Source organism: Notolabrus celidotus, chromosome 6 (assembly GCF_009762535.1).
Source record: "Notolabrus celidotus isolate fNotCel1 chromosome 6, fNotCel1.pri, whole genome shotgun sequence".
Classification (NCBI taxonomy): domain Eukaryota; kingdom Metazoa; phylum Chordata; class Actinopteri; order Labriformes; family Labridae; genus Notolabrus; species Notolabrus celidotus.
The window spans coordinates 39,093,962-39,107,904 of NC_048277.1; the positions used below are offsets into that span (position 1 = coordinate 39,093,962).

General features: G+C 44.9%; 1 protein-coding gene across 1 annotated transcript; it reads left to right on the top strand.

Moving 5' to 3' along the window:
* Nucleotides 1-283: 283 nt before the first annotated feature.
* glsl (glutaminase like) lies at nt 284-8,636 on the top strand. The gene is given in 25 exon segments (XM_034686115.1): nt 284-391; nt 1,289-1,448; nt 2,736-2,851; nt 2,934-3,046; nt 3,048-3,067; nt 3,146-3,212; nt 3,304-3,333; nt 3,335-3,417; nt 3,666-3,697; nt 3,700-3,759; nt 3,762-3,793; nt 3,888-3,958; nt 4,003-4,189; nt 4,191-4,203; nt 4,298-4,356; nt 4,856-4,900; nt 5,236-5,294; nt 5,407-5,473; nt 5,668-5,718; nt 5,874-6,050; nt 6,152-6,283; nt 6,456-6,548; nt 7,265-7,326; nt 7,437-7,577; nt 8,362-8,636. Coding segments are annotated over 24 exon segments (1,938 nt in total). The 5' UTR covers nt 284-391; nt 1,289-1,299; the 3' UTR covers nt 8,441-8,636.
* Nucleotides 8,637-13,943: the final 5,307 nt, after the last annotated feature.

Sequence of the window (13,943 nt, forward strand, 5' to 3'; positions counted from 1 at the left end):
AATGGAGGAAACGGTACGGCGGTCTGGACGGCAACAGCTGCTGGAGCCCATAAAGAGCCTGACATGAAAGGTGTGTGTGGTGTGTGTGTTTTGTGTCTGTGTGTGTGTGTGTGTGTCGTGTGTGTGTGTTGTGTGTGTGTGTGTGTGTGTGTGGTGTGTGTGTGTGAGACACCCTGTGATTAGTGGTGTGTAAAGCTCCTTTAGTGGGGCGGAGTCTGCTGGTGTCTAAATTAATTTACCACCACCACCCCTCATCACCACAGAAAGCTGATTGGTCGCCCGTGACTCCGCCCCCTGGGATCTATTTTTCTACCTTTGTGTTCCTCAGACTCTCAGACTCTCAGAGACCTGATCCAACTATAGAAAACAAACCCAGAATCACAAACGACCGGTCTGCTCTCAAACTGCCATCTATTTTTATTCCTCTGTGTTTACTGACATGTGCATGCTTGTGTTCCTCTGTGTTTACTGACATGTGGCAGCTTTGTTCCTCTGTGTTTACTGACATGTGCAGCTTTGTTCCTCTGTGTTTACTGACATGTGCAGCTTTGTTCCCTGTGTTTACTGACATGTGTAGCTTTGTTCCTCTTTGTTACTGACATGTGCAGCTTTGTTCCTCTGTGTTTACTGACATGTGCAGCTTTATTCCCCCTGTGTTTACTGACATGTGCAGCTTTGTTCCTCTGTGTTTACTGAAATGTGCAGCTTTGTTCCTCTGTGTTTACTGACGTGTAGCTTTGTTCCTCTGTGTTTACTGACATGTGCAGCTTTGTTCCCCTGTGTTTACTGACATGGTGCAGCTTTGGTTCCTCTGTGTTTACTTGACATGTGCAGCTTTGTTCCTCTGTGTTTACTGACATGTGCAGCTTTGTTCCCCTGTGTTTACTTGACATGTGCAGCTTTGTTCCCCTGTGTTTACTTGAACATGGCAGCTTTGTTCCTCTGTGTTGCTGACATGTGCAGCTCTGTTCCCCGTGTTTACGTGTGTTTTGTTCTCTCTGTGAGAGATGTGTAAAGATTCCAGGAGTTGAAGCTGAAAGGTTAAAGGTGACTGTTGGGTCAGTGACACCTCGGTACGGTGGCCCTGAAGGACAAAACAAATTTACAAAAGATAAACACTTTTAAAAAGTTGGAGACAAATTTACATTTAGTTTTGTCCTTCAGGGCCACCGTACCTCAGTTTAGACTTCCCTGTGTTCAGAGAGAGCCACACAGCTGCTGATCCTTCCTCAGCTCACACACTCAAACATGCTGCCCTCATTAAAGTGTCTCTCCTCTCCTCCCTCAGATGATGGAGGGATGACAGACAGAGTCAGCGGAGGAACTCTGAGCACCAGGTGGACCTGTCTCAACTCGTCTCACTCGTGTTATTGTCTCCGTCTCCTCCTCCCTGAACGCATGCCCTTTAATTTTCTTTTACAGCGACCTGACTCAGTGAAACTCTCAGAGTTAGTATCAGGTGGAGGTGGAGGTGGAGGTGGAGGTGGAGGTGGAGGTGGAGAGGAAACGGTTTGAGGAGGAGAGGTTGACTTGCTGCTGAAACGGGCTGTAAAGTCTGCGTTAGAGTCCAGAGGGGCGAAAGGGAAACCAAACAGCTGGTTACTGGAACAGCTCTTAAAGACAACATCTGGAAACATGTTCCCCAGAGAACATCAACCTTTATTTATAAAGCACCAAACCACAACAAACCTTCTCCTCAGACTCAAACAGAGCCGGTCTAGACCGGACTCTATGTTCTATTACTAACAAAGACCCACATCAAGACCGGATCAGATCCAGTCCCCTCTCACAGACAGGACTCAGTCTGATCTCATCTTAATCCACCATGAGCAGAGACCTTTGCAGCATTTAGCAAGTTCCAGTGGCAAGGACAAACTTCCTTTAACAGGCAGAAACCTCCAGCAGGACCAGACTCATGTTAGACACACATCTGCTGAGACCGTGTTGGAGAGAGGGATAGAGGGAGATGAAGAGAGAGAGAGATGATAGTGGGGAGACGGATAGTAGTAGTTGTAGCAGCTGGAGTCTGGACCACGTCCACAGCAGCAGAGATCCAGAGGAACCTACGAGACAAGGGAGCTCAGGGACTCCAGAAAGGTCTATGGTTAGTAACTTTAATGGGACAGGAAGAGTTAAAGTGAGAGACAGGCAGAGAGAGGAGAGAGAGGGAAAGACAGGATCCCAGTGTGTCAGTCTAAGCCTATAGCAGCAGAACTAAGACCTGGTCCAAGCCTGATCCAGCTCTAACTATAAGCTTTATCAAAAAGGAAAGTTTGAAGCCTACTCTTAAAAGTAGAGAGGGTGTCTGCCTCCCGGACCCTGACTGGTAGATGATTCCTGATAACTGAAGGCTCTACCTCCCATACTACTTTTAGAGACTTGAGGTACGATGAGCAGGCTGCATGTTGGGAGCGTAGTGGTCTAGAGGGGTAACAGGGCACTATGAGGTCTTTAAGGTATGAAGGGGTCTGAAGAAGGATTTTAAATTCTGGTCTAGGTTTTATGGGGAGGCGGTGTAGAGAAGCTAACATGGGAGAGATGTGCTCTCTGTTCCTGGTTCTAGTCAGTCCTGGAGCTGCAGAGTCTGCATCACTTTCATCTCTCCAGGATATATTCTCTTTCTGCATCACTCCTTCTTTCAGACTCTCTCAGTTTCCTGAAGGTGTTTTATGTTCCATGAAGTCCCCTGAAATGATCAATAATTCTCCTTCTGGTGGTTTCATGTGGTCCCAAAGGAAACCACAACCTCGTCCTGCTCCTCGGAGCCTAATCCAGAGCCAGACGCCGGTCCAGACTGCAGTCCAGAGTCCGATCCAGAGGCCTGTCAGCCTCGTCAGTCCTGGACCTGCAGGTATGCCTTGAGCTTTGGGTTTGATCCACATCAGCAGACTGTTCCTGATACACGATGATAATCCTTCTGGTTTTGTCTGCAGTGGTCCCCGTGTCACCGACTAACGGCTGCCTGAAGCCCCCGCTCCCCCAGGCGATAGTCCAGCCTGAGGACCGAGGCTTCCCCCCGGCTCAGCCCTGGTTCCCCCCCCAGCAGGAGTCCGTCCAGGCGCAGGGCGTAAGTCTGCAGGTCTTTCCTCTGACAGACTCAGGGGTGATCTTAAAACCTGCTGATGTGAACCGTCTGTCGTTTCAGGGCTGCTGACGTCCTGTTTGACAGCTTCGCCTCAGACGGACGGATCAACGTGAACCAGTTCTTTGAGGTACTTTGGTTGACCCCCTTTAAGACGTTTGTATTCTGCGTATGATCAACTATTAAGACCGGATCACCTCTGCTGGTTTCTCTGGTTTCAGGCGATCTGGAGCTCCGGTCTGCACAGATCCCGACCCTCGGCTCAGAGAGTGCTTCTTTCACCTGAGGAAGCTTCAGGACTCTGAGGGGTCAGTGGACAGAAACACCTTCCAAAGGTACCTCCTCTCCTCCTGGACCAGATGTAGTCTTCAGAAAACCTTCCTAAAACCCTTTCCTCTTGATACCTCTTGATCCAATCCTTGACTTTAAGATTTACTTCATCACTGAGTAATCTACGTACCACTCTCTGCAGACATCCACCGCTCTACATGTCAACCTGTTTCTGGATCTGATGTGTTTAATATGGTTCTCTTTGTGGTTCGGTCCTGGTCTGTTGATCATGTGTTGGGTTCTCCTCCTGCAGGTGCATCACAGGATTCGTGTCTCTGATCCTGAAGCTCTGCAGGGACTATTCGTCATCCCGGACTTCTCCACCTTCACTGAAGAGACCCAGAAGCTGTCTCCAGATGTCGCCAGCTGTCGTCCGTGCAGGTTAGTCCGCTGAGGTCTTAAGAGTGCCGCCGTGTCCCAGACTTGAAGTGTCTCAGCATGAGGTGACTTTCCTGTTGTGTGTTTGTGGGATCAGGAGAAAGAGAAGGAGAGCATGGACAGCACCAAGTGTGGCGTCTCGTACTGCTGCACCGTGGACGGACAGAGGTCTGCTGAACTCTTAAGTTAAAGGGTCTTTTCACCTCACAGAGACTTTGTTTTTATGTAACCTGTCTGTATGTGGGTCAGGTTGTCTCTGGGGACTGGGCGGGCTCTCTGGTCCTGGGCGAAGTGTCAGGGCCACTGGTGTACGGCGCGGCGGTGGACCTGCTGGGCTCTGACCTTGTCCACAAATACGTCGGGATGGAGGGTTACTCCAGATACGAGTCTCCGTTCACATCTGACTAAAACAGGTCCAGGATCAGTCCCCTCTTCTTCTGCTGTTATTACAGATCTGTTATAAACCACCAGCAGGGGGCGCTAACCAGACTTCACCTCTTATTACAGGGATCCCTCACAGCCCGCTGACCGAGACAGGAGCCATCGTTACCACCTCTTTACTACAGGTAATCCATCCATCATCCATCCATCATTCATCCATCCATCATTCATCCATCCATCCATCATTCATCCATCCATCCATCATTCATCCATCATTCATCCATCCATCCATCATTCATCCATCATTCATCCATCCATCCATCATTCATCCATCATTCATCCATCATTCATCCATCCATCATTCATCCATCATTCATCCATCATTCATCCATACATCATTCATCCATCATTCATCCATCCATCCATCATTCATCCATCATTCATCCATCATTCATCCATCCATCATCCATCCATCATTCATCCATCATTCATCCATCATCCATCATCCATCATCCATCATTCATCCATTCATCATCCATCCATCATTCATTCATCCATCATTCATCCATCCATCATCCATCATTCATCCATCCATCATTCATCCATCATCCATCATCCATCCATCCAAACAGCTATCCATCTATTCATACCGTCCTGTGATGTCAATTCCTGTTGTGTCTCCAGTTGTCAGGTCGTCTCTCAGCAGAGGAAGAGGAGAAGTACGACTCAGTGAGTGAAGCAGACTTCAGAGTAAAGTCACCGCCTCACAGAAACTTTGTTTACTCATGTGTGTGTGTGTTTGTTTGTGTGTTTGTGTGTGTGTGTGGTGTGTGTGGTGTGTGTGTTTGTGTGTGGTGTGTGTTTGTGTGTGTGTGTGTTTGTGTGTGTTTGTGTTTGTGTGTGTGTGTGTTTGTGTGTGTGTGTGTTTGTGTGTGTTGTGTGTGTGTGTGTTTGTGTGTGTGTGTGTTTGTGTGTGTGTGTGGTTTGTGTGTGTGTGTTTGTGTGTGTGTGTGTTTGTGTGTGTGTGTGTTTGTGTGTGTGTGTGTTTGTGTGTTTGTTTACAGGTCCTGAACGTCATCAGACGGCTCTGCAACAAGGAGCACGCCAACTTGAACTGCACCAGGTACTGACCCTGCTGAGTCTCCCTCAGCTCAGAGGAGGAACTTTAGAAAGTTCCTCCTCTGAGTGTTTCAAACTGACGGAGGTCTGCTGTGTTTCTTCTTCTTCTTCTGCAGTTATCAGAGCAGCAGGAAGGACAGCGTCAGACTCCACGCTCTGTCCTTCTACCTGCAGGAGAAAAAGGTAAACATCCCTTCATCATCCTTTAGAACCACAGCCTCCTCCTCCTCTCTGACCAGGTCACTCTTCTTCTTCTGCTTCTTCTTCTTCTTCCTCTTCTTCTTCTTCTTCTGCTTCTTCTGCTTCTTCTGCTTCTTCTTCTTCTTCTTCTTCTTCTTCTTCTTCTTCCTCTTCCTCTTCCTCTTCTTCTTCTGCAGTGTTTTCCAGAGAAAGTCGACATCAATGCTGCTCTGGATCTGATGCTGCAGGTACAAACACACACACACTCCATCCATCCATCCATCCATCCACCATCCATCCACCATCCATCCATCCACCATCCCTCCATCCCTCCATCCCTCCATCCCTCCATCCTTGTTGTTCCCTCAGTGACAGTGTGTGCTGTGTCTCGTCTTTGTGTCAGTGCTCCTCCACAGAGCTCACCTGTGAATCAGGAGCTGCCATGGCCGCCTCGTTGGCCAATGGGGGCCTCTGTCCTCTGTCAGGTGACCAGGTTCTGTCTCCGGTGGCGACCCGCAGCATGCTGTCCATGATGCAGGTGGCGGGGATGAAGGACTACTCCACGACCTTCCAGTACAAGGTCCAGTCCCCGTCCTGAGCGTTAAAGAAGCCGACCCTCTGCCCTCCATGTTTGTTTGTTTTGTTCTAACCAGTGTTTTAAATAAAGTTTGATCTTTGCAGACGTCGGTCCCGGCCGTCTGCAGCGCTCACGGCTCCCTGCTGGCCGTGGTTCCTGGTGTTCTGGGTCTGATGGTGTTCTCTCCAGAGTTAGACGCCTGTGGGAACCCGTGGAGGGCGGTGCACTTCTGTCAGGTCTCAGTGAAACATTTAGACCCTGTGAACACAGAGAGGAGGTTTTACCTGTTACCTTCCACAGACTGAGATCAACACTGAGATCACATTTACTGTACAGTTCTTATGATTCATGCATTTTTATTTATTATACCTTTGAATGTTGAAGGAGTAAATCTGTTTGTGTTTGCAGGAGCTGATCTCAACGTTTCAGCTGCACAGTTTTGACATCCGGACTCCGTTCAGACAGATCCTGGCCTACAGACAGTGGAAGGCCGAGTCTGAGGTTAGAGCGGACTCAGGATCAGTTTAAGTCTCTGCAGGATCAGAAGCTTTAAAAGAAATGTTTTACTACATTTAAAAACATTTAAAAATCACACATTTTTCAGAAAATTTTAAAATAATTTAACAAATTAAAAAAAAATGTTTTTAACGTTTATTTAAATGTTCAAAAACTTTAACAAATATTGATGATTATTTTTTCTGTAGAAACTTTTTTATTTTCTTCAGAAGATTTCAAAAACTTTTGTAAACATTCAGGATTTTTTTGATTATATAATTTTATTTAATGTGAAGATTAATTTTAAAGTTTCTTTGGGATTTGGATAATTTTACAGGAACCTTTTCCAGAACTTTAAACTTTTATTGAAATGTGTTAAATTTATAAAAACTTTCAGGGACATTTAAAAACTTTTAGGACATTTTTAGGTAATTTTCTTGAATTATCTCGTTAGTTTCAGACCGTTTCTGAGGCTTCATGTAAGTTTTGGAAATAGTTAAAGGAACAATGGAATTTTTTACTGTTACCAAAAATGTCAAATTGACAGATTTTTTTTGGGAGAACTTTAAAAGAAACTTTCAGAAATTGCAGAGATATTTTTTGCATAATTTAATGGGAAGTTTTCTCTGAGATTTTACTTTGTGGGAACTTTTCTGTAATTTTGAACCTTCTGGAAGCTTTAATGAAAGTTTAGATTTCTTAACGTCTTGTTTCCTGTGCAGGGATATCAGATCATGAACGTCCTGCTGGCTGCGTTCAAAGGAGACGTCCAGGCTCTGAGGAGGTGAAGTCAGACTCTTTCATAGATTATTATCACATGGATTTAAGTAGTGAATGTTCCAGCCAATCAGCTGGTCATAATATCTCTTCTTCTTCTTCTGTGGTGTTCTGCAGGTACTTCCTGTCTGGAGTGGACGTGAACGCCGTGGACTACGACGGCAGGTCTGCTCTGCATGTGGCGGCTGCAGAAGGTCACACAGAGGTCATCCGCTTCCTGATGGAGAACGCCGGAGCAAACCTCGCCCTCAAGGACAGGTGAGACCATTCCATTTCTCCATCCCTCCACCCCTCCATCCCTCCACTCCTCCACTCCTCCACTCCTCCACTCCTCCACCCCTCCACTCCTCCACTCCTCCACTCCTCCACTCCTCCACTCCTCCACCCCTCCACTCCTCCACTCCTCCATCCCTCCACTCCTCCACTCCTCCACCCCTCCATCCCTCCACTCCTCCACTCCTACATCCCTGCACTCCCCCACTCCTCCATCCCTCCACTCCTCCATCCCTGCACTCCTCCACTCCTCCACCCCTCCATCCCTCCACTCCTCCACTCCTCCACCCCTCCATCCCTCCACTCCTCCACTCCTCCACCCCTCCATCCCTCCACTCCTCCACTCCTACATCCCTGCACTCCCCCACTCCTCCATCCCTCCATCCCTCCACTCCTCCATCCCTGCACTCCTCCACTCCTCCACCCCTCCATCCCTCCACTCCTCCACTCCTCCACCCCTCCATCCCTCCACTCCTCCACTCCTCCATCCCTGCACTCCCCCACTCCTCCATCCCTCCATCCCTCCACCCCTCCACTCCTCCATCCCTCCACTCCTCCACTCCTCCACTCCTCCATCCCTGCACTCCCCCACTCCTCCATCCCTCCACCCCTCCATCCCTCCACTCCTCCATCCCTGCACTCCTCCACTCCTCCACTCCTCCATCCCTGCACTCTAAATAAAGTTTGAATGTGATGTAGACTGACTCTGACTCTGACTCTGTGTAATGTGGTTCAATGTGTGTGTGATGCAGTTCTGTGTTTCCACCAGGTGGGGGAGCTCTCCCCTGCAGGAGGCGAGGAGGAACAACAAGGAGGCTGCAGTCCAGCTGCTGCAGGGATCCATCTGACCCCCAGTCTGACCTTTGACCTCAGCTGAACTGAGTCACCTGGTTAACTTAATGTCTTCTGGTTGATCCAGGTTTATGAAGCAGATCAATGAATCCAGTGAAGTCTCTCCTCTCAGCTGTTCCTTCCTGAAAGCTCCTCCTGAAAGCTCCTCCTGAAAGCTCCTCCTGAAAGCTCCTCCTGAAAGCTCCTCCTGAGTGCTCCTCCTGAAAGCTCCTCCTGAAAGCTCCTCCTGAAGGCTCCTCCTGAAGGCTCCTCCTGAAAGCTCCTCCTGAAAGCTCCTCCTGAAGGCTCCTCCTGAAAGCTCCTCCTGAAGGCTCCTCCTGAAAGCTCCTCCTGAGAGCTTCTCCTGAGAGCTCCTCCTGAAAGCTCCTCCTGAGTGCTCCTCCTGAAAGCTCCTCCTGTAAGCTCCTCCTGAAGCTCCTCCTGAAGCTCCTCCTGAAAGCTCCTCCTGAAGCTCCTCCTGAAGCTCCTCCTGAAGCTCCTCCTGAAAGCTCCTCCTGAGAGCTCCTCCTGAGAGCTCCTCCTGCAGCTCCTCCTGAAAGCTCCTCCTGAAGCTCCTCCTGAAAGCTCCTCCCGAAGGCTCCTCCTGAAAGCTCCTCCTGAAGGCTCCTCCTGAAAGCTCCTCCTGAAGGCTCCTCCTGAAGGCTCCTCCTGAGAGCTCCTCCTGAGAGCTCCTCCTTAAGCTCCTCCTGAAAGCTCCTCCTGCAGCTCCTCCTGAAAGCTCCTCCTGAAGCTCCTCCTGAGAGCTCCTCCTGAAAGCTCCTCCTGAAAGCTCCTCCTGAAAGCTCCTCCTGAAGGCTCCTCCTGAAGGCTCCTCCTGAGAGCTCCTCCTGAGAGCTCCTCCTGAAGCTCCTCCTGAAAGCTCCTCCTGTAAGCTCCTCCTGCAGCTCCTCCTGAAAGCTCCTCCTGAAGCTCCTCCTGAAAGCTCCTCCTGCAGCTCCTCCTGAGAGCTCCTCCTGAAAGCTCCTCCTGAAGCTCCTCCTGAAAGCTCCTCCTGCAGCTCCTCCTGAAAGCTCCTCCTGCAGCTCGTCTGACAGAGAAACGTTTCCTCTCCTCGGCTCGGCTGGAGAGAATCATTTGTATTCACTTTGCGTCGGCTCCTTTTCTCTCCATGAGAAAACACTCTGCAGGAAGCTGCTGCTTCTGTACACACACACACACACACACACACACACACACACACACACACACACACACACACACACACACACACACACACACACACACATTCCTTAAGTTAGTTAATATTCTGAGTGTAAAAACATCAGCATACACTGACTGACTCGCTGACAGTGTTTGGTCTCCTGTAGATTAATCTGATGGCTGATTTTATTATAAGTTGTTTTTTAAAGTGTTTTATCTTAAAGAGATATAAACTCTTTTTTCACATATTTTTATATTTACATATTTTAAAAAGTGACATATTTATACTTTATGTGTACTGTGTAATGTTTTCACATTAATTTTTTGTTATTTTAAAGTTTTATTAATTTCATTTGAAGTTGTTTGACTAAAAAAATAAGATAAAATATTAAAAATATGTAATACAATAAAATATGACCATACTTAAAATAAAAATGACTATTATTATTATTTTTACATTTATCTTCACCTTCTACCTGAAATCAATGTTGATAAAAACAATAAAAAATAATGTAATTTTATTTTTCTGTTCCTTTTCTTTCCTTCTTTGAGTTTCACTACATCATGAATATTAATTAGATGAAGTTATTTTTGAACCAATCACAGCCTGAGAGTCAGGAAACTCACTAAGCTGAAATAAAGCTGTACCGGTAAGGGAGGAGTCCCCTTCAAAATAAGAGTCGAACACAGGAGTTCATCACAGGAGCTTAAAGTTTCCTACAATTCAAAATAAAATGTTTGACTTCAGGTCAGTTTGATATGTCTTCTTCTTGACTTTAATATGTGGGAGTAAATTATTTGAGTTCCACTTCAAACACTGTTTTCTGACAGCAGAGTTCAGGAGGAAGAATTGTTCTGTAACTCTTTAGATTATAAGTGTTTAATAATTATGGGCGCGGCTGATTGGCTGACAGTAGCTGTTAGCTAGGACGCTAAGACCCGCCTCTTCAGAAACTGATGGGTGACGTCACTGAGGCTTCATGCAGTCTGTTATTAATTTTAAATTTACAGTTTATTATATTAAATTACTTTTTCAACATTTGGACAGATTCCTGAGGAAGCATGAAGATTGTGTGAATTAACAGGTAAACAAAATAAATGAGTTATTAGTAATAAATAAATAAATAGACAAATAAAACAAATATATTGAACATTTAAATAATGTCTTTGTTACATTTAAATAAATATTTTCCTGCTTTTCAAAATTTTAAAATTATTTTTGATGATATTGCTTCGTTATTTGATCTCTGGTAAGTGCTCCTTCTTGTTTGTTGTGTCAGTTTCTTTTTGTTTACTAAATGTAGATTTTATTTTAATCTTTGCTTTAACATTTATTTATCTTATTTAATTATTTATTTATCATTTTATTTTTGTATCCATCTGATCTTGTCAACGTTATACATTTTTAACTTTTCTTTCCACTCTTACTTACTTCATTAATTTTATTGTTGATTTTATTTCATTTTATTTATAAATGTAGAACTAAACAGTCTTCATTTTAAAAAACGAATAAACTGAATATGTTTTTAAATAATTAAATAATTTAGTTTGTTTAAATGTTTTAAGAACACTAAAAAAATCAATTAATCCAAAATAAATCATGAAAATACTGAAAACTGAGCCTCTTAGTTTTCTTTAAAACAAAAACAATGAGATAAAATAATTAAGAGAATTATTCTTTTCTAAATTAGGAAAAAAAAATCAAACTTAATTTAATACAAAACAGATTTAAAAAATGACTTTTTAACATTTTAATCACAAATAAAAAGACAGAAAGATTGATAAAATAATAAATTAACCAACGGCTGTTCTGATTGGTCGATTATTTGTTCAGGTTAACCATCAATAGAGAATCCTGATCGTTATCTGATCATTGTTCAGTTTTTAAAACGTGAGGGACCTTTTTTTTATAAGGATGTTAAAATCGTTTTGAGTTTGAACTTTTACTTTGAAGGCGTAAACCGGAAGTGTGTGTGATTAGCATGGTTAGCTTGTTAGCCTCAGCCTCAGCCTGTTCTCGGCGGCAGAGAGGAGAAATGTTTGAGAGCTGAGAAGAGAAGGAAGTGTTCTGTCACTCTGCTCTCACCTCACAGACTGACTGTGTGTTTGTCTGTTTGTTTGTTTGTTTGTTTGTTTGTTTGTTTGTTTTGAGAGTGATGTGTTGTGAATAAGAGCTGAGGATGAAGAGGAGCAGCTGAGTTTTAAAGAGGAGGAGGAGGAGGAGGATTGATTCTTCATCAGGAGGTGAGTTTATAAACACGAGGCTGTAATCCTCTCATGTTTAGTGCTGCTTTTATTTCCCATGATGCTTTGCTGTTATTTACCTGGTCAGTTTCACCTGCTGCAGCTTCAGACTTTAAAACAGGAACACACTTTAAAACTGTCTCTTTAAAATCTGACATTCATCAAATACTCAGAAAATAATAATAATCAGCTGTTTTTAATAAACTTGTATTTTCTTGTTTATTATATTATAATATAGTTCAGGTAGGTTAGATGTTGAAGGCAGACCTGGACCAGGTGAGTCAGGTGAGGACTGGACAGGTAGTAGGAGTACTCTGAGTCTTTCCTCAGGCACAGAGTGATTTAAAGAATGTTGTTCTTGGTTCTAAAGTTAGTTTAAATGTTAAAGGTAGTATTGTGTTGTTTGTTTGTTTGTTTGTTTGTTTGTTTGTTTGTTGTTAAGTATTTCTATAGAGCTGAGTAAACATGTTGCAGAGTTTGAGTCTGAGACTAATAAACCTCAGGAGAATATAAAGTGTTTATATCACATGGTCTGATGACAGGATATCGTATCACATCATGTCGTGTCTTTTCTGATCTGATCGTATCGTAACCTGGTATTTTAACTTATTGTATCAGATCGTGTCTTCATCATGTCGTGGTCGTTCTGTACCGAATCCTAACATATTGTATCGTAGCTGACCGTTCTGTATCTAACTCCATCGTGTGATATAATATTAAATCGTATCGTATTGTCTTGTGTCGTGTTGTATCGTATCACATCGCATTGTATCGTAATTGTAACGTATCGGACCGTACCGTGTTGTGCGGTGATGTGTTGCACCGTATCGTCTAGTCTCGTGTAAAGTCCTGTCGTACCGAACTATGTCGTAACGTGTCGTAACGTGTCGTAACGTGTCGTAACCTGTCGTACCGAACTATGTCGTAACGTGTCGTACCGAACTATGTCGTAACGTGTCGTACCGAACTATGTCGTAACGTGTCGTACCGAACTATGTCGTAACGTGTCGTACCGAACTATGTCGTAACGTGTCGTACCGAACTATGTCGTAACGTGTCGTACCGAACTATGTCGTAACGTGTCGTACCGAACTATGTCGTAACGTGCCGTACCGAACTATGTCGTAACGTGCCGTACCGAACTATGTCGTAATGTGTCGTACCGAACTATGTCGTAACGTGTCGTACCGAACTATGTCGTAACGTGTCGTACCGAACTATGTCGTAACGTGTCGTACCGAACTATGTTGTAGCGTGTCGTACCGAACTATGTCGTAACGTGTCGTACTGAACTATGTTGTAGCGTGTCGTAATGTGTCGTAACGTGTCGTAACGTGTCGTAACGTGTCGTAACGAACTATGTTGTAACGTGTCGTACCGAACTATGTCGTAACGTGTCGTAACGTGTCGTAACGTGTCGTAACGTGTCGTAACGTGTCGTAACGTGTCGTAACGTGTCGTAACGTGTCGTCATGTGACGTAACGTCTCGTAACGCGACGTTACGTGTCGTAACGTGTCGTAACGTGTCGTAACGTGTCGTAACGTGTCGTAACGTGTCGTAACGTGTCGTAACGAACTATGTTGTAACGTGTCGTAACGTGTCGTAATGTGTCGTAACGTGTCGTAACGTGTCGTAACGTGTCGTAACGTGTCGTAACGTGTCGTACCGAACTATGTCGTAACGTGTCGTAACGTGTCGTAACGTGTCGTAACGTGTCGTAACGTGTCGTAACGTGTCGTAACGTGTCGTAACGTGTCGTAACGTGTCGTAACGAACTATGTCGTAACGTGTCGTAATGTGTCGTAACGTGTCGTAGCGTCTTGTCTCGACCAGACTCGACTCGTATCGTACAGCGTTGCTTCATATCGTATTGTTCCGTACCGTCTTGTATTGTATCGTAACGAATCGTATCGTAACGTACTGTATCGTGTCGTGTTTTATTGTATCGTATCGTATCGTGTTTTATCGTAACATAGTGTATGGTATTGTCTAGTACTGTATTGTATCGTAACGGAATGTATCGTATCGTAACATATCGTATCGTGTTTTGTTGTATTGTATGGTATTGTATAGTACCGATCGTATCGTAACGTAACATATTGTATTGTGTTGT